The following is a 20,199-nucleotide window of genomic DNA, read 5'->3' on the forward strand; positions in this document are numbered from 1 at the left end:
TATGCGGAAGAAAGAAAAGGAATTAAAATCTACTTAAAGTCTTATTTATTTTAAACAGGTTAGAAAATCCAACTAAATACCATGTAAGACTTTTTGCATACATTCCAATTTTAAGAGGAATGATGAAAAAAAGAACTTATTGAGTTTATTTTTATGATTTATTGATTCATTTTTATTAATATTAAAATTAATAATCCCACGTATGAATGTGTGTAAATTTTTACCTTGAATAATTTTTTTTTTTTTGCCAATTCTTGCAGTAATCAAAATACATGAAAGTGGCGCCTAATGTCAATATATTTTAATATTATTATTGCCTTTAGTTTGAAATATTAATAAAATTGAACTACTCAAATTTCAATTGCAGAAAAGTTGCATAATTAAATATAGCAGGCTTTACAAGAATTTAGTAAAAGGAAGTTGTCATTTTTAAAGAATTAGCTGTTAAGTGACTAAGTTTTTAAAAATTTTTGGTAAAAAGAATGGTGGGGGACGGGTTTGATGAATTATCTCCAGGATCTTCTCAAACATCAAATGAGGATGTTTTCAATATGGATGAGGAGATGGAATACTCTGGAGCAGTCAAAGATTACAGTATGAACACCACAAGTAGTAGAGTAGTAGAAAAGGAGGATAGTGGGATTTTAAGCAATGAAATGGTTGACTTAGTTTTAGATTACATATCATATAAGGCTGGGGAGGGGAGTAATGTAACTGGAATAGAAAAGGTGGATTCCACAATTCAAAATTGTAGAAATTCAGGTTTTAAAAAATCAATAATTCTTAGTTATTTAGTGAGTTCTGGGTATTTGGATTTAAATGAGGGGGTGGAAAATGGAGAGCCCATTGAAGATAGTTTGAGCTATATACAGTCAATGCTTCATCAGAAAAGTAAATATATTCCAGAGAATATAGAGGAAATTACTTTGGCAGTTTCTTCTGCTACCAAGCTCTTTATTTTGGAGCTTATGGCAAAAATTAATAAACAATTAAATGATAGCGGCTCAAATAAAAGAGTCATTGCAACAAAACATGTATATGATGCCTATATTACTCAAGAGAAGCTAATTCCTGACTTGTAACCTTTATTATTGCATGTTCTTGGTTCGTATTTGGCGCCAAAGCTAATTGTATATTAGAATAATTAAGTAATATATAAAACTAAATAAATATTGTAAGATTTTTTTTTTAAATAAAAAAGTATTATATATGTTAGTATAGTACTTTGTATAAATATAACTAACACATAGTGATTGTATTTTCAAAGTGGAGAAAAAACATTAATACATAGAAAGAGAAGTTTGATCATTTGATTGATTTGGATGGTATTGTAGATAAAACTGAGCAAGAATTTGTGTGGGTTAAGAGAATATTTGATATTTTATGATTTAAAATCTGTTTACAAAGTATTTTGGTGAATATAACTTAATAATTTAATAATTATTGAATATTCTTTAATACCGAACATCTTTAACAAACTACTTTTTTTTTTCTTTTTTACTTTAAACACAAACTGGTAGGGTTTACTTCGTTTATATAAATATATAAATGACAGAAATTTCAGAAAGCCAAACTGAATTGCTACAAGCTTTCTGTGAGATCACAACCTGTGATATTACAACGGGTAGAACAATTTTAGAATCAACGAACTGGGATTTAGAGAATGCAATATCTCTTTATTATGAGCAACAAAATGCAAATGTATATGAAGGTAATAATTTTAATATTACTGAACAAGTTAATGCTAATAATATAACAGTAAATCAATATGGAAATTTGAATGAACAACAGGAAACAAATGTTGATCAGGCTAATGAAGGAAAACACTTAAACACTTTGAAACTTAAAAAATGTTTTAAGGTGTTTTTGTCAGTCTGTGGAACAAGTTTAAGTGCAATCTTTGGATTCTTTAAAACTTTATTTTGTGTTCCAAATCTAAATAATAGAGCCCAAGATAATGTATCTATAAGGAATTTCAATAGATCAGTTATTTCTCAAATTGAACAAGTTCAGATTGAGGAAGCTAGAAGAATTAGAGAAGAACAAGATCTTGAGTATATGAGATCTTTAAATTTGGATTCTATGAAACAAGAAAAGGCATTGGAGAAAAAAAGAACTAAGGACTTGATTAGAGAAAGAAGGGAAAAATTAAAAGCTGAATTTCAACAAGATAGAGATATCGAACAAGAAAGTCTCTCTAGAGTTTGTGTGAAAAACTCAGCAGGGAAAAAGTTTCAAAGAAATTTCCATAAAGACGACTCTGTCTATGAGATATTTAAATGGATTGATTCTCTTGCATTGGACGAAAACAACTTAATCTCTGATAAATTCTCTTTAAGACTCCCTCACTCTAAATCAGTGGAAATTGACGATTCATATGCAGATGAAGAGATCACTATAAGTGAAATTGGATTCTATCCAAATACTCTCCTACTTATTAATAATTTTGACGAGGACTCTGATGACTAGGTATTATTAGTTTTATTATCTTCTTTATTCATATATAACTTTATTAAAGTTCAATATCTATCGAATACAAAACTATATATTTAGCTAGTATTTAAATCAACTACTGAAAGATCACCCTATATTAGTAATACAAAATCCAAAGTTATTATCTACTCGATTCTTTTTCGCTATTTCTGAAAGTCTATGTTCTTATCAATTGAATGAATTCGAATTTTAAATTTGTTCAAATTCTTTAATATTAATCTATAAATAATAGTATTTGGCGCCAAGTCATTGACTCAATTTTATTAATATTGTTTATATAAATATTAAATGTAATTTATCCATTTAATTGAGTTAAATAATGTAAAATGAAATTATTATTAAATATATATTATAATATTTATTATTTTAGACTTATTTATTAAGTTGTTATTCAACTTATATAGTACCTTTATTATAATGTAATTGTAGACGGGGAAGTTGGGCGGCAAACAATTTAACTATTAAAGTTAAAAAAGACGGGAGGCAAATAAAGGAAACTCCAGAGTTTAGACAAACTGAATTAGGGATAATTTTCCAAGTTTTTGTACAGATTATTTAATTAGGGTAGTAAATCACAATGCCACCAGCAGGTAAAGCAGATCCATCTGAAGTCAAGTACTTGTACATCAGACAACTTGGAGGTGAGGTAGGAGCAACATCTGTCTTAGCCCCAAAGCTCGGTCCATTGGGTATGTCACCAAAAAAAGTTGGTGATGATATTGCCAAGGGTACAGCTGCCTGGAAGGGTATGAAGGTTTGTGTTAAGCTTACTGTTCAAAATCGTCAGGCTAAGATTGATGTTGTCCCAACTGCAACATGCTTGTTGATTAAAGAGCTCAAGGAGCCAATTAGAGACAGAAAGAAGGTTAAGAACATCAAGCACAGCGGAAACTTGTCAATGAACCAAGTTATTTCTGTTGCTCGTGCAATGAAATTCAAGTCAAGAGCTAAGGCATTTTCTGGTACCGTTAAGGAGATTCTCGGAACATGCAATGCAATTGGTTGCACTGTAGATGGACAAAAACCAGTTGATTTACAAAAGATGATTGATGCAGGTGAGATTGAAGTTCCAACTGCATAAATTCTGTCTGTCTCTATGGCTCACTCCGCAGTAATGTTTGTATTTACACTTAAGCATGAGCCATGTTAAGATTAGCTAGGGGAGGAGGAGAAGGAATATGAGCTCTAATTCTAAGATATAATATATTAGCTTATACTTGCCATTTGTCTAGGCAAACTATTATATTGAGTCAGATACATATTATTGTAATGCGAACTTCCATGAGATATACACTCTTGGATGCTGGTACGGAGGGGCAATGTTAATTTTATATGGTATATCAACTTTGCAGTAAGGAATTAGAGATAGATAAAAGAAAGTTTTCTTTATTATAACACCAGTTGTCGTTTAATGAAAGATTTATTTATTGAACGGCAACATTAGTAGCAACACTTTAGTATTTCCTTAATTCTAAGTATTAATTGATTTAAGAAAAAAAAAACTATTTTTTCTGAGCTATTCCTTTAATCTCTATACTCTTTATTTTTGAATGTTTCAAAGAAGGCACATTACCGCCCAAAAACAAGGCGGCAAATCTGCGGGTATCGTTTAATTAATTAGATGATACTCCCCACATTTCAGTCAAGCTTGTCTGAGAGGGGTGGGGAGTAGCTAGAATGGATAATTGCGGCTAGATATAAGTATATTAATTAATTAATTAATACAAATATAATATATATTTATTTATATATAGTGGAAAATAAAGGACTAGTAAATAATACGTAGTAAAATTGTAAAAGAGAAGATAAATTATCTTAGACACCAAAGAGTAGGATATTATATTTATTAAGAAATATATTGCACTGTAATTAGGAGGGGGTAATTCAAGATAATTTGTAATAGATAAGACGTTGATAGGTTTGTTGTGCATATCAATAACTTATTATATAAAGGTCAAGTGTGAGAAACTTCATGTCTATTCACTTAATTTAACGTGGAAAGATACAATAAGATTATACACATTAATTATTCCACTGGGGGAATTTTAGATAAAACATCCAGATATTAGCAATATAGTAATATATACTTATTGAGTGGATAATAAATATACATATATATATTTATATATAAATTGATTTATAATTTATATACATAAATACATATATATATCTACATATACATAAGATAGACAATAATATAAGATTAAATAGTATTTAACTCAATAGGTAAATACTAAGAACTCAGCACACTATTCGTGATTCTGAACTTAATATTAAGAATTCAAAAATGAGTGATTCAGTAAATGCAAGAGAGTCTAATGTTTATATGGCCAAATTGGCTGAACAGGCTGAACGTTATGATGAAATGGCCAAATACATGAAGGATGTTGTTGAGGCAAGACAAGAATCTGAAGAACTTACTGTAGAAGAAAGAAACTTACTTAGCGTTGCTTATAAGAATGCTGTTGGATCCAGAAGATCTTCATGGAGAATAATCTCTTCTGTTGAGCAGAAGGAACACAGCAGAAATGCTGAGGATGCCAGCAAGATGTGTGGAAAATATAGAAGCAAAGTTGAGGCTGAGCTTACAGATATTTGCAATGACATCTTGACTATGCTTGACAAGCACTTAATTCCAACAGCAACAAGTCCAGATAGTAAAGTTTTCTATTTCAAGATGAAGGGAGATTATCACAGATATATCTCCGAGTTCTCCACAGGTGACTCCAAGCAGAGCTCTGCTGAGGATGCCTTGAGAGCTTACAAGGATGCTACTGTTGTTGCTAAGGATTTGGAACCAACTCACCCAATTAGACTTGGCTTAGCATTGAACTTCTCAGTATTCCATTATGAAATATTGAATGAACCAAGAGCAGCTATAGATATGGCCAAGGAAGCTTTTGAAATGGCCATTGAACAATTAGACAAGTTATCTGAAGATTGCTATAAAGATTCTACTCTAATTATGCAGCTCTTGAGAGATAACTTGACTTTGTGGACTGCAGACTTGGGCGCATCCGGAGAAGCCGAAGGTGCTCCAGAAGCATCGTAAGCAGTGTAGTATGGATTTAGGAAAGTCTTTGATCTGATGGATAGTGGTAGGTCCTTTCTGTAAAAGAGGTTTCCAATTCCAGAAATGACCATCATCAGACTCAGGAATTCCTATGTATAATATTATATTTTAGCTGCAATTCGAGTAATCAGTGTTTTTTTCGAGAAAAAGAAATCTCTGGCAGATATCAATTAAGAATTTGGAAGAGTTTTTGGCATAAAAATCTTATTTAGGCCTAGCCGAAATACATTGGTCTTTCTTCCCATCAATTGTATCCTGACTCCGGACCGGCAATTTTAGTCGGAAGTCCTAAAATATTAGACGGGAAATGATTATCCTTGTTTCTTATCTTAATAATATGCTATCTACTAAATGTTAACTTTCTAATGTTAACAGCGTCGGATGTATAATGTTGGACTAGAAAGCCTGTGGTTATCGTTCTTTTTCCATTAAAACGGCTTTATTTCATTAATATTGTAATTTTGGATTTTCTTTTTTTTTGTGTGCAAATTACGTGTTTTTACGTGTTTTCCTATTATTTGTTTTTTTAAATAAGTTATACGCTAATTAAAGGAAGGGATGTAGGGATCCTGACATCTACCGAGGGGTGATTTTTGGATATATCCTAGGTGAATGTATGATTTTAAAATTGTTTTCTTATTTGAAACTAATACTACGTTAAATACAGACAAATATTGAATAACATTAAATTCTTAATGTGGGGGACATGCGCATGTTTTTTTTTTTAGTACCGGCATTTATTAATAAAAATACGACTACATGGGAATAGAAGAGGGTAATGCCACTTAAAAAAATTAATTTTTATATAATTGTAAAAATAGAGATAAATATTAATTAAATTGGCCAGAAAAGAGGAGTAGGAAATTAAGAGTTTATAAGCTAGGAAATTGTAATGAAAAATAACATATAGTGGATTTTAAGAGTGAAATTCCAAAAAATATTTGGAGAAGACTAAGCGAAGTTGAATTAATTTTACTTTTATTAGAATATTTCAAAGAGTAGTTAATATGGAATTAAATTCAGATAAAAATTTTAGTATCACAGGTATCAGAAAGAAGACAAGAAAAGCAGTAAGGCCGGAAATAGGAGAGAGTAATATAGGTATAGGATGTACATCAATTTCCAGACCCTCATTGATGGGGATGGAAAAACAAAGGCAAGAGGAGTCAAATTTGAGTTCATTATTTTTAAAAAGAACATCAGTTTTGAAAACAGAAAAAAAGAGTGAACCAAGAGATGAGAACAAAGTTGAGGCATTAAGGCAAAACTTAGGCTCAATGGGATTGGAAAATAGAAATAGGGAGATAAATGATGGAAAGAGCTCAATATTAAAGAAGAGTTTTAAGGAGGATATGATAGAGAAGACAGTAGTAGTGGCTACGGAAGATACTGATGCACAAATTGAGCTAAATTCGACTACGAATTGCCCATTTTTAGTTGGGTCAGGATCAGAAGCTTCATATGAAAGAAGTAGTGAAGTAAAGACAGTATTAAGAAAGAGTAGATATGATTATGAACAGATATATGATGAGGATTCAGTCTCTTTAAAGGATTTGGTTTCAAATTTGAATGGTGAAAGCATGGGAGTATTTGGTACAAGCCATGATATTGAGGAGCTTTCCAAATGGTTTTCAAAGATGGTAGGTAAATTTGAGACTTTTGGTTTAAATATTCAAAGCAAATTAGAAAGGTTGGAACAAGATTTGGAAGAAAATACCAAAGATCTTAAGGGCTATAGCGGTGATTCGGAGCAAGTTGGGATTAACAACACAACAAATAGAGAGGAGGACGAGAATAATTTACGGAATGAGCCAATGAGTATTTCAGAGAGATATTCAGAGCTAATCAGGCTGAAGAATAAGTTATTGGAAGAACTTTCTAATGTTGAGAATGAAATAATGCTTGAAGAAATGAGGATTAAAAAAGAAGAAAGCGAAAGAAGGATTAGAATTGAAGAATATAAAAGTACAAGACAAGTTTATAAAGACGAGCTTTCAAGCTTGACAGTAATAATTTGTTGGATTGAAGAATGTTTACAAAATTTTGTATATCCTATACAAAGGAAACAGAGCGAATATAAGATGGAAATTTCTAGAGAAGGTGATTTACTAAAACTGATCCAAGAGGAAATTTCCAAGATTGAAAAACAGGAAAAGGTAGTTTTAGAGAAACTGCGAGAAATACAGGAAATAAAGAGGTACAAAGGTGAGGAGAAGGAGTTATTAGAAGAACAGATCCGGCTTTCCCAAGCCTCAAAATCTGACAAGATTAAAAACGCAAACTTTAAAGAAGCCTCTATGATTTCACAAACAATTCAAGTTCTTCAACAAGAAGTTTTGGAGCTTGAAGATAGTTACTCGAGCGTATTACACCAGGAAAAAGAGTTTATGGAAAAGATTGAGAGGATTAGAAAGAGCCGTCAGGATGAGATCAATAGAATGGACGCTTGTAAACACGAAATACTTTTAAACAGAAAGCAAAGAAGACAACAGTTGAAGCTAAAAGTAGAACAACTCAAAGAATGTAAATTCTCCTTCGATAGTGAAATATTCTCAGAGAACACGTCATTTGTTCTAAACTCACTATCTGAGAAGTTTTACTCTCAAATTAACTCAGTTTTGAGCTTCGAGATTGACTTAATAAATAAACACGATTTGGAGGATGGAAAAGAACGTGACAATGTACAGATCCAACCTCAGCAAAAACAAGCTGAGTCAACCGAACATTCTTCCCAGTTGGAAAACAAACAACCCGATGCTATCACCGGTTCTGAATCTGAATTAAAGTCTGAGCATGTTTTAGAAGAAAAAAGCCCTCCATCTTTAAATTATGAGGATGTTACTGTAGAGTATAAGCACTCAGAAATCCAATCTGAAAAAGAAATTTCATCATTTCTAGACAATAACTACAATACAAATGATAATAATAGTAGTTTTGATGATAGAAGTGGATTTGATGATAAAGATTGCGAATCTCAAGCCTTAAGCTGTGAGTTGGTTTGTCCAAATAACGCACATATTGCTGGAAAAGCTGACTCAGACATATGTCATGAAACTGAAATAGTAAGTAGTAGTAGTTCTAAAAAAGAGTCTGGGGGTGAAAACACCAATTTGGATGACCCCACTCAAAATTCTTTAAGTTTTTAGTTATTTAATTATTTTTACACGTAATATTTCATAATAATTGTTACATGCTTTGGCGCCTAAACTGCTTTGAAAATAAAACAAGTGTAATTAAAGAAATTTGGTATTAGAAAAATCTAAGATAAACAAGAATTTAAGAAATAAAAAAGATTTGTCTGTTTATTCCTTTGCATTGTATTTTTAAAACCTAGAGCCTAAGCTTCTGATTTAAGGTGTAGATTTGGGAATGAAGAATATTATGAGGTCTCGCCCCTCGTCAAGTTCATCTCTGGGAGTGAATGGGATAGGCGGATTGGGTGGAGGAAGTGGAAGTAACTTGGGTGGAAATGGCATTGGAAATAGCTATATGGGTTCAGTCTCAAAAAGGACAGAACTAACAGAACAACAAAAAATGGAAATTAAGGAAGCTTTTGAGCTTTTTGATGGGGACTCGATAGGTTATATTGATATTAAGGAAGTAAAAGTGGCAATGAGAGCCTTGGGATTTGATCCAAAGAAAGAGGAATTAAAGAAAATTTTGTCCAATGTTGAACTAAATAATGGAATGGTTAGCTATAATGATTTTTACGACTTAGTTGAGACTAAAATACTTCAAAGAGACCCAAAAGAAGAAATTATTAAAGCATTTAAGTTGTTTGATGATGATGAAACTGGGAAAATCACCTTTAAGAACCTAAAAAGGGTTGCAAAAGAATTAGGAGAAAATATTTCTGACGAGGAAATTCAAGAAATGATTGATGAAGCTGATAGAGATGGAGATGGAGAAATTAATCAAGAAGAATTTATTCGTATTATGAGGAAGACTAATCTATTTTAAATCAGGGAAATATATGTCTTAGATTTCTTTTTCTTTATATTTATATTATAACCAAATTTACAAATTTGCATGTAACCATGCATGTAAAAGCCGGTATTTGCTAGTAAATATTGATTTTTACTTACTATCTTCAATATTTACTACTCCCAAGACTGAGTTTCTGCAAATTGGACAATCTCGAGTATTTTTAAATAACGTATTACTACATATTTTACATAGACAAGCATGCCTACAGGGAAGCAATATTGTTTCCCGATTATTTGTTAAACAAATTACACATTTTTCTGAATCTTCGTCATTCTTTGAAGCCTTACTGGATTTGTTTGATAGTCCAAATATATTTTGGATTTCAAATGCTTTGCCATTGTAAAGTACACACTGCCTTTTAATTTTTATCTGGCTTTCCAATGTATTATTTTCTTTCTTTGGGATCTGCTCACAAAATGTTAGCTGGATAGTCTCAGTATTATTAGTGGAAGAACTTTTTGGCTTAATCTCCAATACAAAATTTTGCTTTAAGTCTGATTTCAAGTCGCATTGAAACTCTTTATTCAAAGACTTTGGTACAATGTGGGAGAATATTGGTTTTTCTGTGTTAATTAAGTTTTCCTCTAATGAATTTGAATTGTATATGTTCAAAATTGAATCTTGAATACAGTCATATTCGAATCTCATCCTCTTTAAAGAAGGTATATATCGGATTGATAAGCCATTTATATGACACTGATTTTGTATTGCTTTTGACTTGCTAACACTAATCAGCTTTTTTTCTTGCTTTTCGTTATTTAGTGAAATTCTGGGATCATTCCTATTCAGAGCCTCACTAAAAATATATTCTGTATTACTCAATCTTCTTGTTATTTGCTCTCTGACTGGATATTGCACTCCTCTATTCTCTCTTTCTATTAAATTACCCATTCTTTCAAAGAATATGACACATTCACCTATCAGAACCTCACTAACTCTTTTGGCAAGTTTTTTTTGGAAATTGTATTATTTTGATGATTTTGGCGCCAAAGTGTTTATATATTTATACAACTAAGAAAACAATTAAATACTGCAAACGGAAATTATGGCAGAATGAAGAAACTTCTTTTGAAATTATAAATTTAAATGGAGATAGGAGGTAACAACGATGAATGTATTTTCATTATTACCAAAGCAATCTAACATCTAAGAAAGCCTGAAAAAAAAGGTTTAGTTTAGATCTCAAACTTTCCAACCCTACTTCCAAATAATAGAAATAATAATTCATTTCTCTCTCCGCAAACACATATGTGTACCATTTAACTAGCGAGCTAGCCTTCCCACTTCTAAATAGAAAGTCTATAATCATTCGTATTTAGTTCTTCTTGGTCTTGATGATTTGCTTTACGAGGTACTGTCTCTTCTTACGAGCAACCAAAAGAGCATGACGCTCAAAGTCAGTCATATTGGCCTTGAAAATTTTGGCAGCACTAAAGGAAATAATGGTTAAAACAAGGGTTGAAAAAAGGGGAGAAGGTCGAATTACGGATTATATTCCATGATCTGAATATACGTTTGATTCAGAGTAGTGTAATGCGGTAGCAGTTTACATAAATAAAGTTCTATATACACTAATAGGCCTTCGTTCATAATCTATATATACATTCGTCTCCACGTAAGAGAAAATATTATAATTTAGATATTAAGAACCTATTTCCAGTGCAGAACCAACTTGACAGTTAATATACAGAAATTATACATAAAAGTGGCTTAATCCCGTGGAAATGACATCAAGTCAGATAATACATATTATCATCACAATAAGCCTCACAAATCAATTGAGAAGCCTATTAAGACGAACGAGACTAAGTGATGTATTTACATCATTTTGAATACATACATTCAACAGAATTACCACAATATGTATGTCTTAACTGTAAGTACTGTTTAATAAGGTAAACTTCTAACCCCAAAAATGCCGAAAATCAACCAAATAATAAGTAAACTTACCATTTCTGACCATAAGTGGTCTTATTAAAGCTCTCAATAGTGTTATCCTTTTCCAAAATCTTCTTAACAGTTCCAGTTCTAGCACCACGAGGGATCTTTGCCTTAAAATCAGTGAGAGCAAGTCTCTTCAAAGGAATACTCTGACGAGCTACATTAGTTGATGGACCGTCAATCAAGATACGATTCATATTAATGACATCAATAATAAAGCACATCTTTCCTGTGTCTGGTCCATATTGGATTCTGCAAAGACGACCTGGCTCAACAAAACGAGTAAATAAAGTCATTTTCTATTATTTAATACCTTCTTGATAGAACGGCTAAAAGTTCTGGAATAATTAAATTATCAAAATTCAGAATTGGAGATTCCCGTTTATATTTTATTAATATTTGTCTTTGGTGCGCGCCACAACTTCTTTGTTCTATATTTGACCTTGAAATATATTTGGGATTATTATTAAATAACAAAATTGTCAATTTTAATAATTATTTATTTTAACTAAATTCTTAATTCATAAGGTTGCAATTAAATTAATACGGAATTAAATACATTGTTGACTTTCTATTAAAAGTTTACTATGATTATTTATACTTTTAACTGTCTCAAGACGAGACGAGAGTTTGGCGCCTAACCCATGCAGATAAAATTACATAAATTTTGAATATAAAAAGTTGTGAAAAAAAAGCAAAGGTGGGGGAGAAAAGAGCTCAAAATGGATGAAATTAAAGTAATTATTTATTTAGTGAGAAAAAACATAGTAGTTAATTATTAGGTAAATCTATGATAAAGCTCTGATTCTTCGTAAATTGAGTTTTTCTTTTGTCCAATAAATCACAGTGAATATAATATAACCCCTTGGTAGTTGAAAAGATTATAGTACCGGTGTGCGTAACAAATACATGCGCTGGCCAAACCCATCTAAAATTGGATTTATTAGGGGTTATATTACTTATAGAATACACAATTTCACCATTTCTATTTGATAGAAATATTCTGTTTTTTTCTGTTAATGCAACCAAGTAATTGTAATTGGTAGTCGAGATAGATGTAATATTTCGATCTGGTGACTTAATGCAGAATTTGCATTTAGTGTTTGTATTAGTTACAAATTCATTATCTTTTGAGAAAAAGACATCAATTGCAATAATTGTGTGGTTTGAAACAAGAAATATAAAGGAGTTAAATCCCCAGAATTTTGCGTCACAAAGATTATACATTGACTTGAATATATTTAAAGGTCGTTTTTTGAAATCAGAAATTGAAAACATTGTGGAGTAGAGATATTTATATACGTGAGCAGAATCTTTAAAGTTATTATATTCAGCTGATGAACTAAGAGTTAAATCTGACTTGATATTAGATGTAATAAAAAGAGGATTCTTTATAGGAAAGTTTAGTATATATTTTGGAGGTATTTCTGCTAAATTAGTGATATTACTTGAATCAACTTCCTCTTGCAAGTAATTCTGGGAATTTGGTAGTTCAAGTATTTGAAGTGAACATAATGCATAGTAGTCCAATCTTTCTGGTGATCTCTCAACAATAAGCAAATGATTATTCAGAAAATCATAATCTAAAATAACAAATTCTCTGTCTGGAAGATTAAAATTCCCAATTAATATTTCAATTTCTCCTTTTTCACTATTAAAACCAAAATACGAATTAATAGTTGATGAAAACAAAAACAAGGGGGCCTTATGGTACTTGTTTCCAAATTCAATTCCTTTAGTATGAGAGTCAAAAGGTTCAAGGCTTGATCTTGTTTCAATTATTTGGTAATGAGAGTCTGATGATATCTCAAGCTCTTCCAATGGAGTTATAGGTGAATTGATCCGATTTTTCATTCTTACTTTTGTTCTATATGTACCTCCCAAAATAAGCTCATAGCTCTTCTGAGCCCCAGTATGGGGGTCTACTTCACAGTTTGAATCTTTCAATGCACTTATATACCTTATTGGGTAAGAAGGTTCTATTTGTACTGTAACTACATCATCTTTTTTGTTTAAACAAATCTGATAAAAGTAGCCATCCCATGTTCCTACTAAGATCCTGTTATCAATTGAATTTATCGTGCAAATGGGACTTGTGAATGGTACATCCAATAATAATCCATGATTTGAGTCTTCCTTCATTAATTAAAATGCAACACAAAATAAAAATTATAACAATTTAATCTGACCAAAATGCACATACTTCCCACAAAAATATAAATTTTACAATTTACAAATAATCAATTTTTGCCCATCTTTCTTTCTTTGCCTATTTTTGCAATGAATTTTCTACATCCAGTAAAATTTAAATTCTTAATAAACGTTTGGCGCCAAAAACGATGACAATTAGCTGTTCCGCACTTTGGCGCCAAGCTTTGAGTTTATATGTATATTATGTATAATTAATTTTTATATAAATAAAGAGAAACCAAAGCTGCAGGGTGAAAATTAATTAAAGAGAAAATATCAATTATTTTGGTTGATAAAAATAGCAAAAGGATGGAATCATCTAGTGGAGGAGGTTCTTCTGTTGGAGAAGTTGTCACTCCAGAGGTTCAGTCGAAGATTACGAGCAAATTGCAGGAAATATTTGGAGATGACGATGTTTCAGTATTAACAGATTACATTTGCCACATGGTAAACCATAATCAACCAAAAGAACACATCATCAATGAGCTCAAGGAATTTCTTTCTGATGAGGCTTCTCAATTTGGGACATGGGTCTTTCAGCTTGTGGAAAGCAGTAAAAACGATTACTCCACCAATAATAATATACCAAACATTAATCATGATAATGGCTTAGGCAAGAACAATTCTTCTCCTAATGATACTCATAAGAGTTCCACCCAGTCCAATCAAAACAAGGATTCTTTGGACTTTGCAATCTCTAATGCTATCAAGAATAAATCAGGATCTGGAAGATCAAAACTATTTCAACCCGCTTCCTCACATAAGAATAATCATTCCCTAATTAATCATGAATCTTCTTCTGGTCCAATGGTAGGAAATAATAGACTACCTAGAGTTAATTATAGAAATGCTCCTTACACAAGGTCCAATAACTTTAATCAGTCTGGAGCTCCCTATAACTCTTCCAATCAAGCTGCTAATTCATCCACTGGTCCATCTTCTACTCATGGAAAAATTAAAATTAGATGTAAAAACTGGCCTAATTGCGATAAAGGTGATCACTGCTTTTATATTCACCCTAGTGAGGCTTGTAAATCTTGGCCTCTCTGTCCATATGGCCCTGGATGCTTTTTTATTCACCCCACTGTACCCTGTAGGTACGGTTTGGCCTGTTACAATTCTCTTTGCAACTATAGTCATCCAAATGGCTGGGATCCTAATCATGTTGAAGCCCCTGTATTTAAATATGGTGGTTATAAGAACTCCTCCCTCATTATTAACAATAATAAACAGTCTCAAACTATTGGTAATGCTAATTCTAATAGTGCTGAATCTAATAATGATAATGCCACTAACCCCATCTCCATGAACTTAAATCAGGAAAATACCGACATGCCTAGCTATGATTCTAACTGCAATGGGAAAACTGGACATTTTAACCTGGAATCGGAGAAAAATAATTCTTTTGGTCATAATTAACTACTAGTAATCAAAACTTTTATGTTGTATATTCGTGTATTGTTCCTCTTACTTAGCTATAACTATAAAGTATATTCTAATATAATCTATTTATCTAAATTTTATAATTCTTTCATCCTTAAACCCATTACTAATTTCAGAAAATCATATTACTATCAAACTCTTATATTTCCCTCCATATATTACCTCCTGAATAATATTTTGCATTCTGTTCCTTTTTTTTTAGGCGGGGCTTTTGAGGAAATTTATTTTTAATGTTATATAATTCAAGTTGGTGTCTACACAAGACAATTTAATACTTAAGGTTCAAAATCTGACTGCAAAGAAAGATCAAAGGCTAGAAATTTAACTACAAAGTAGGAAATGCGGACGGTATATACAGTAAATACTCGTAACAAGTTCGCAGCTTTAAGCTTAAGCGACGATGAAGATGATCAACAAATAATAACTAAGCAAGAGCCTGTAAAAAGCACTGCTGGAAATAAGGAGAATCCATCATCTTTAATTTATCCAAAGAATGAAGTTACCCCTAATGCTCCAGCTTCAGCTTTGGATACAACTTCTAAAATGTCTAGAGGTGCTAGAAAGGGAAATACTGTACATAGAGGTGGCAGAGGAGGATATACTAGCTCTCATGGAAGAGTTTTTGATAGAAGAGACGCTTCTGGAAAAGCCCATAGAGTTTCAAAGCAAAATGATTCTGCTGGTATTGAAGATGAAGTAATTGATAAGGAGAAGAAGTACAATAATAACAATTCTTCTGATGTTGCTTCTAACAATCAATTAGATGAAAATGTTGGTGACTCTGAGGAATCACAAAATAAAGTAGATGAAACCAAAGAGAAGGAGAGCCAAATGATTAGTTACGAAGAATATATGAAGAAGATGGCTCCAAAAAGACTTGAAGTACCTAAAACTGAGATTGTTAAAGGCAATACCACTGCTAAGGATTTCGAAAAGGAGGGCCTTCAAAGATATGTTCGTGATGATGGTTCAAATACCATTACAAATAAGAATAACAAGAACAAGGCTAACAAAAATAACACTAAGAGTGACAAAGGTGTATTTAACTACTTTGAGTTGGTTGAAAAGTACACAACTAGAAACTCTTACAATAGGAGAGGAAATGATGATAGAAGAAACAGAGGTAACCAAAGGCCAAATAACAGCTTACAAGCCAGAAGAGAAGCTCCTGATGTGTCTGACACTAGAGCATTCCCGGTATTGGGTCAATAAATCTAATATAACTGGAGAAGGTCTAAATTTATTTTTTATTATGTGGATGATAATGATACATCTATTATAAATATACTTGCAAGCAATTGTGTTCTTTTAATAACAATTGTAGTAGTTTATTATATGGTATTCTAGATCTACTCTTGACACATTATTGAAATTCTATAATGATATTTAATCTTTGTATCATTTTATTTGTAAGTTTTAATTAGAAATAACTAGATATATTTGGATGTTGATGTTTTAATAGTAGATTACTACATATATCTTCTTTTAGTTCATTTACAACATATTTTTCGCTGGAGAACATGTACTCATACAATGTTGTCAGAGTGATTACTCCGTCGTATCTCATTTTATATCCATTTCCTATTGTTGAGTATATAATAATGATATCATTTTGCGATAAGTTGTACTGACAGAGCACATTAAATAAGGTTGAGATTGATGTTGAACCTTGGATACAAAGAATTTTATCTTTAATATTAGAGATACTAGTAAGTATTGACAGAGTATCTTTATTTTTGATCAAATCCATCATTTTATTCGATATAACAATGTTTGTCAGTCTTATGAAGCTTTTGGTATTGACAATAGTTGAGATTCGATTTGAATTGTTTTTATTTTGAAAAATTTTGTTTTGTTTTGAAAGCTGATCTAAATCTATATATCCTAATATAATACCACTTTTTGAATGAGGGCAATCATTACAAATAGAGCAATCGGAATCGTAAGTTTCTGATGTTATTGGAGAATTTGAATATTCAATATAGTTAGATTGATGGTCATTAGTATTAGGAATATCCAAGTATATAATATCATTTTTCTTTGTATAAGTTAAACATTGTTGGGAGTCATCATTGAATAATTCAGAATATGTAGAATTATTATCAATAATGTAAAGCTTCGAAATACCTTTTTTAATAAAATCTTCAATTTGATTAGTTTCAAGTTGAGAATCAATATAATAGATATGAAATTCATCAATTTGTATCATAATATCAGATAAAGTAAAGTTGGAAAAGATGACTCTTTTTATAAGTCCAAGTTCATAAACTGAAATAATATCTTTTTTAGAATGATGTTCAAGTAAAGTATTTAATTCTTCTCTAGTGTATATCTTTTCGTTGGTCTTACCAACAGCCTTATCAAGAATGACTGAGATAGGTTTTAGTAGTGGAAATAAAATAATTTGAATAAGTCTTATAAATGGAGAGAAAAACCCTCCAATATAAAGACCATACCTAGAACAGATAGCTTGAGGAATGATTTCACCAAAGATCATAATAAGAATAGTAGAGACAGTGAAGGCTAGCCAACCAGAAGTTAATTCAGAAATTAAGATAGATAAACCAGTATTAACGGTAACGTTACCAAATAATAGGGTAACTAGGAGAAAATTTCCATTAGTTCTCAGAGGTAAGAGCCTTTTTGCATAAAAAGCAGCATTTTTGTTATTCTTTGAGGATGAAGTTATTTTCAAATGTAAAAGATCTTGAGTCATCATTCCTAAAGTTAGACCAGAAAAGAGTGCAGAACCAAAAGATAGAAGAAGAGTAATAATGATCAATGCGGACAAATGGAGTTCTGCCACTTCTTTCATTGTGATGATAAAATTCTTCTAGTCACTTGAAGGTAATAAATATAGATTATTTGCTTCATTGAAATTAAGAGTTGGTATTTCTTCCCTCCAAGTTAGAAAGGATTATTCCTAAGTTTAGAGTGTTTTCTTTCTTTCAGTTTGCATAAGCATTTATCTAAGAATCTAATTCCCTATTTTTTTTGAGATTTAATTTTAAATACAAAAATTGTTCTTCCCTTGAATTTAAAAATGTATTGGCGCTAAAAGTTGTTTTAATAATTATTAAAAAAATTAACTCAACTCAAGTTTCAGATAACAAAAACGTTTAAAGACTTTTGTCTAGATTCACCAATAGCATTTAGAATCCTAATATTTTTCGTTATCACAGTTGCAGAAAATATTCAAATTTGGATTCTTTGCAATAGAACTTGGTACCTTTTCGATTCTTAAAAGAAAAATGTTGGCGCCAATTAATGTGTGTGTATTTGGCGGGAATGCTTGTAAACAATTTTAAATATTTTAATTTGAATAAATTTAGGTTCGAATATAATATGAGGTAAACCGGAATTTGCTAATTCAAGAAAGTTAAATAGGTTTATTGAATTGTGAAGTTGCACTTTTTTTTAAATCATTATTACTTTAATTTCTTCTCTTTATTTTATAAAATTTTAGCAATGAATATTGATTGTAAGAAGTCAGTAAGACTTATTCTGAGTAGATACTTCTCACTTGATCCTTGAGAAATATTAGTTTCTTGTTTAAATTTGTTTAAATATTATTTGGAGACTAAATTCAGAATGATAAGAAATTTCCATGCGCATGCGTCAATTTGACATTTATTGTGGGGCAGGCGCCTAAAATTCTTGGAAATGACTGATCATTTGAATTAACATATAAATGCCAAAAGGCAATAAATATGTTGGAATATTACAAATGAAAAGGCAACTTTATAAATTTATAGTTCTCAATTTTTAAGGATTTCTACATGAACTAGAAGCTGAAAGTTTTTTATAATTGAAGCGAAAATGAAAGTAACTTGGGAAAAATAAAAATACATAGGAATATTTCCTTTTTTTTAAATAAAAAAAAAGTAGTAATAGTGAGGAGGAAAGACAAATAAGAGAAGTTCTTTATAACAAAGCAATTTATGTATTGAATTCAATATTATAATGTTAATTAAAGTGAGATTATTGACTATAACTATAAAATAAATTTAGGCCTTTTGCAATTTTTGAAGCTATAATATAGATTTAGGATTAATTAAAAAAAAGTAATAAATAAGTGATAATTATAACTCACCTGATTAGATTTTTCAACAAGTTTTGATTGCAAACTTTCAAAACTCTTATTGACACTTTCAATTTCACCAGTAATATACTCCAATCTTTTAGAAACTGTGCTTTTTGCATCATCTAAAGACTGTTTTACCATCACACTTCCGACTAGCTTATAAATAACTGCATCACTCTCCAACAATTCAAGCTCTTTACTAACCATTTGATTTTCACTTTCTTGTGCAACCAAAATACGTCTTCTTTCATTGATTTGCTCAAATTTCTTTTGAGTTTCTAAAAACTCCTTGGTAATAAGTTCATGTTCATTGCTAGTTGATACCATTTTTACTTCAATTTCTTCCAAAATTACCTAAATTTGTAAACACCAAGTATCTTTTTATTTTATTATTAATTAATTTATTTAATTCCTAGCATTTCCCTCTAAATAAAGGATCAACACAATTTTGGCGCCGGAAAAAGTGCCCATAGTGTTGTGGCGCCAAACTCATTTATTGGTAACTAAAGAAAAATTAATTACTTACAAATAAAATTGGAAATTAGGAAAACAATAATATTTCTATAAGAATATAGGAGGAATTAAGATTTTTGTGAGGCCTGATCCCATAGAATATATTGGTCGATTATTTCAAAGACATAAATTTCAAAGAGGATCAAGATTAACTTTCTTAGTGACTCAACTTAAATGAAGATTAGTATCCCAAAAGGGGACAATTATATCCTAGCAGTATCCTCTCTCCCTCAGTCTCAACGGGAATTAATTCTAAAATTAAGTAGTGATGATGTGACAAATTACGATAGTTACCTGGATTCATTTCAGAGATGGATCTGGGATAAAGGTGATCTACAGTGTTGGGCATCAGTTTTGAATAGATTTGATGATTACATTAACTCATATATTATTAGAGAGGAATTGGGAAACCCTTTTCTTCTTCAACATCTCACTCTAAATGACGAAAGTACTGAATTAAGTCATTCTGATGAAA

General features: G+C 31.0%; 13 protein-coding genes across 13 annotated transcripts; 8 read left to right on the forward strand and 5 right to left on the reverse strand.

The window, feature by feature from the left end:
* The first annotated feature begins 482 nt into the window (after positions 1-482).
* Chro.30164 (hypothetical protein) lies at positions 483-1,082 on the forward strand. The annotated part of the gene is made up of 1 exon (XM_662416.1): positions 483-1,082. The coding sequence occupies one exon, from the start codon at positions 483-485 to the stop codon at positions 1,080-1,082; it is 600 nt and encodes a 199-aa protein (XP_667508.1).
* A 466-nt stretch (positions 1,083-1,548) lies between these two features.
* Positions 1,549-2,469, forward strand: Chro.30163 (hypothetical protein). Its single annotated transcript, XM_662417.1, has 1 exon — positions 1,549-2,469. The coding sequence occupies one exon, from the start codon at positions 1,549-1,551 to the stop codon at positions 2,467-2,469; it is 921 nt and encodes a 306-aa protein (XP_667509.1).
* Positions 2,470-3,070: 601 nt separating this feature from the next.
* Positions 3,071-3,574, forward strand: Chro.30162 (60S ribosomal protein l12). The annotated part of the gene is made up of 1 exon (XM_662418.1): positions 3,071-3,574. One exon carries the CDS (start codon positions 3,071-3,073, stop codon positions 3,572-3,574), a length of 504 nt encoding a protein of 167 aa, XP_667510.1.
* A 1,206-nt stretch (positions 3,575-4,780) lies between these two features.
* Chro.30161 (14-3-3-like protein B (14-3-3B)) lies at positions 4,781-5,545 on the forward strand. Its single annotated transcript, XM_662419.1, has 1 exon — positions 4,781-5,545. One exon carries the CDS (start codon positions 4,781-4,783, stop codon positions 5,543-5,545), a length of 765 nt encoding a protein of 254 aa, XP_667511.1.
* Positions 5,546-6,573: 1,028 nt separating this feature from the next.
* Positions 6,574-8,712, forward strand: Chro.30160 (myosin II heavy chain, non muscle). The annotated part of the gene is made up of 1 exon (XM_662420.1): positions 6,574-8,712. One exon carries the CDS (start codon positions 6,574-6,576, stop codon positions 8,710-8,712), a length of 2,139 nt encoding a protein of 712 aa, XP_667512.1.
* A 223-nt stretch (positions 8,713-8,935) lies between these two features.
* On the forward strand, positions 8,936-9,526 carry Chro.30159 (centrin). The annotated part of the gene is made up of 1 exon (XM_662421.1): positions 8,936-9,526. The coding sequence occupies one exon, from the start codon at positions 8,936-8,938 to the stop codon at positions 9,524-9,526; it is 591 nt and encodes a 196-aa protein (XP_667513.1).
* A 117-nt stretch (positions 9,527-9,643) lies between these two features.
* Chro.30158 (B1045D11.20) lies at positions 9,644-10,444 on the reverse strand. The annotated part of the gene is made up of 1 exon (XM_662422.1): positions 9,644-10,444. One exon carries the CDS (start codon positions 10,442-10,444, stop codon positions 9,644-9,646), a length of 801 nt encoding a protein of 266 aa, XP_667514.1.
* A 1,055-nt stretch (positions 10,445-11,499) lies between these two features.
* On the reverse strand, positions 11,500-11,790 carry Chro.30157 (60S ribosomal protein L14). Its single annotated transcript, XM_662423.1, has 1 exon — positions 11,500-11,790. The coding sequence occupies one exon, from the start codon at positions 11,788-11,790 to the stop codon at positions 11,500-11,502; it is 291 nt and encodes a 96-aa protein (XP_667515.1).
* A 475-nt stretch (positions 11,791-12,265) lies between these two features.
* Positions 12,266-13,636, reverse strand: Chro.30156 (hypothetical protein). The annotated part of the gene is made up of 1 exon (XM_662424.1): positions 12,266-13,636. One exon carries the CDS (start codon positions 13,634-13,636, stop codon positions 12,266-12,268), a length of 1,371 nt encoding a protein of 456 aa, XP_667516.1.
* Positions 13,637-13,993: 357 nt separating this feature from the next.
* On the forward strand, positions 13,994-15,103 carry Chro.30155 (coronin binding protein). The annotated part of the gene is made up of 1 exon (XM_662425.1): positions 13,994-15,103. The coding sequence occupies one exon, from the start codon at positions 13,994-13,996 to the stop codon at positions 15,101-15,103; it is 1,110 nt and encodes a 369-aa protein (XP_667517.1).
* Positions 15,104-15,466: 363 nt separating this feature from the next.
* Positions 15,467-16,339, forward strand: Chro.30154 (hypothetical protein). The annotated part of the gene is made up of 1 exon (XM_662426.1): positions 15,467-16,339. One exon carries the CDS (start codon positions 15,467-15,469, stop codon positions 16,337-16,339), a length of 873 nt encoding a protein of 290 aa, XP_667518.1.
* Positions 16,340-16,547: 208 nt separating this feature from the next.
* On the reverse strand, positions 16,548-17,942 carry Chro.30153 (hypothetical protein). The annotated part of the gene is made up of 1 exon (XM_662427.1): positions 16,548-17,942. One exon carries the CDS (start codon positions 17,940-17,942, stop codon positions 16,548-16,550), a length of 1,395 nt encoding a protein of 464 aa, XP_667519.1.
* A 1,239-nt stretch (positions 17,943-19,181) lies between these two features.
* Positions 19,182-19,538, reverse strand: Chro.30152 (hypothetical protein). Its single annotated transcript, XM_662428.1, has 1 exon — positions 19,182-19,538. The coding sequence occupies one exon, from the start codon at positions 19,536-19,538 to the stop codon at positions 19,182-19,184; it is 357 nt and encodes a 118-aa protein (XP_667520.1).
* Between the last annotated feature and the right edge of the window lie 661 nt (positions 19,539-20,199).

This window comes from Cryptosporidium hominis, assembly GCF_000006425.1.
Source record: "Cryptosporidium hominis TU502 chromosome 3 CHRO013081, whole genome shotgun sequence".
Taxonomy (NCBI): domain Eukaryota; phylum Apicomplexa; class Conoidasida; order Eucoccidiorida; family Cryptosporidiidae; genus Cryptosporidium; species Cryptosporidium hominis.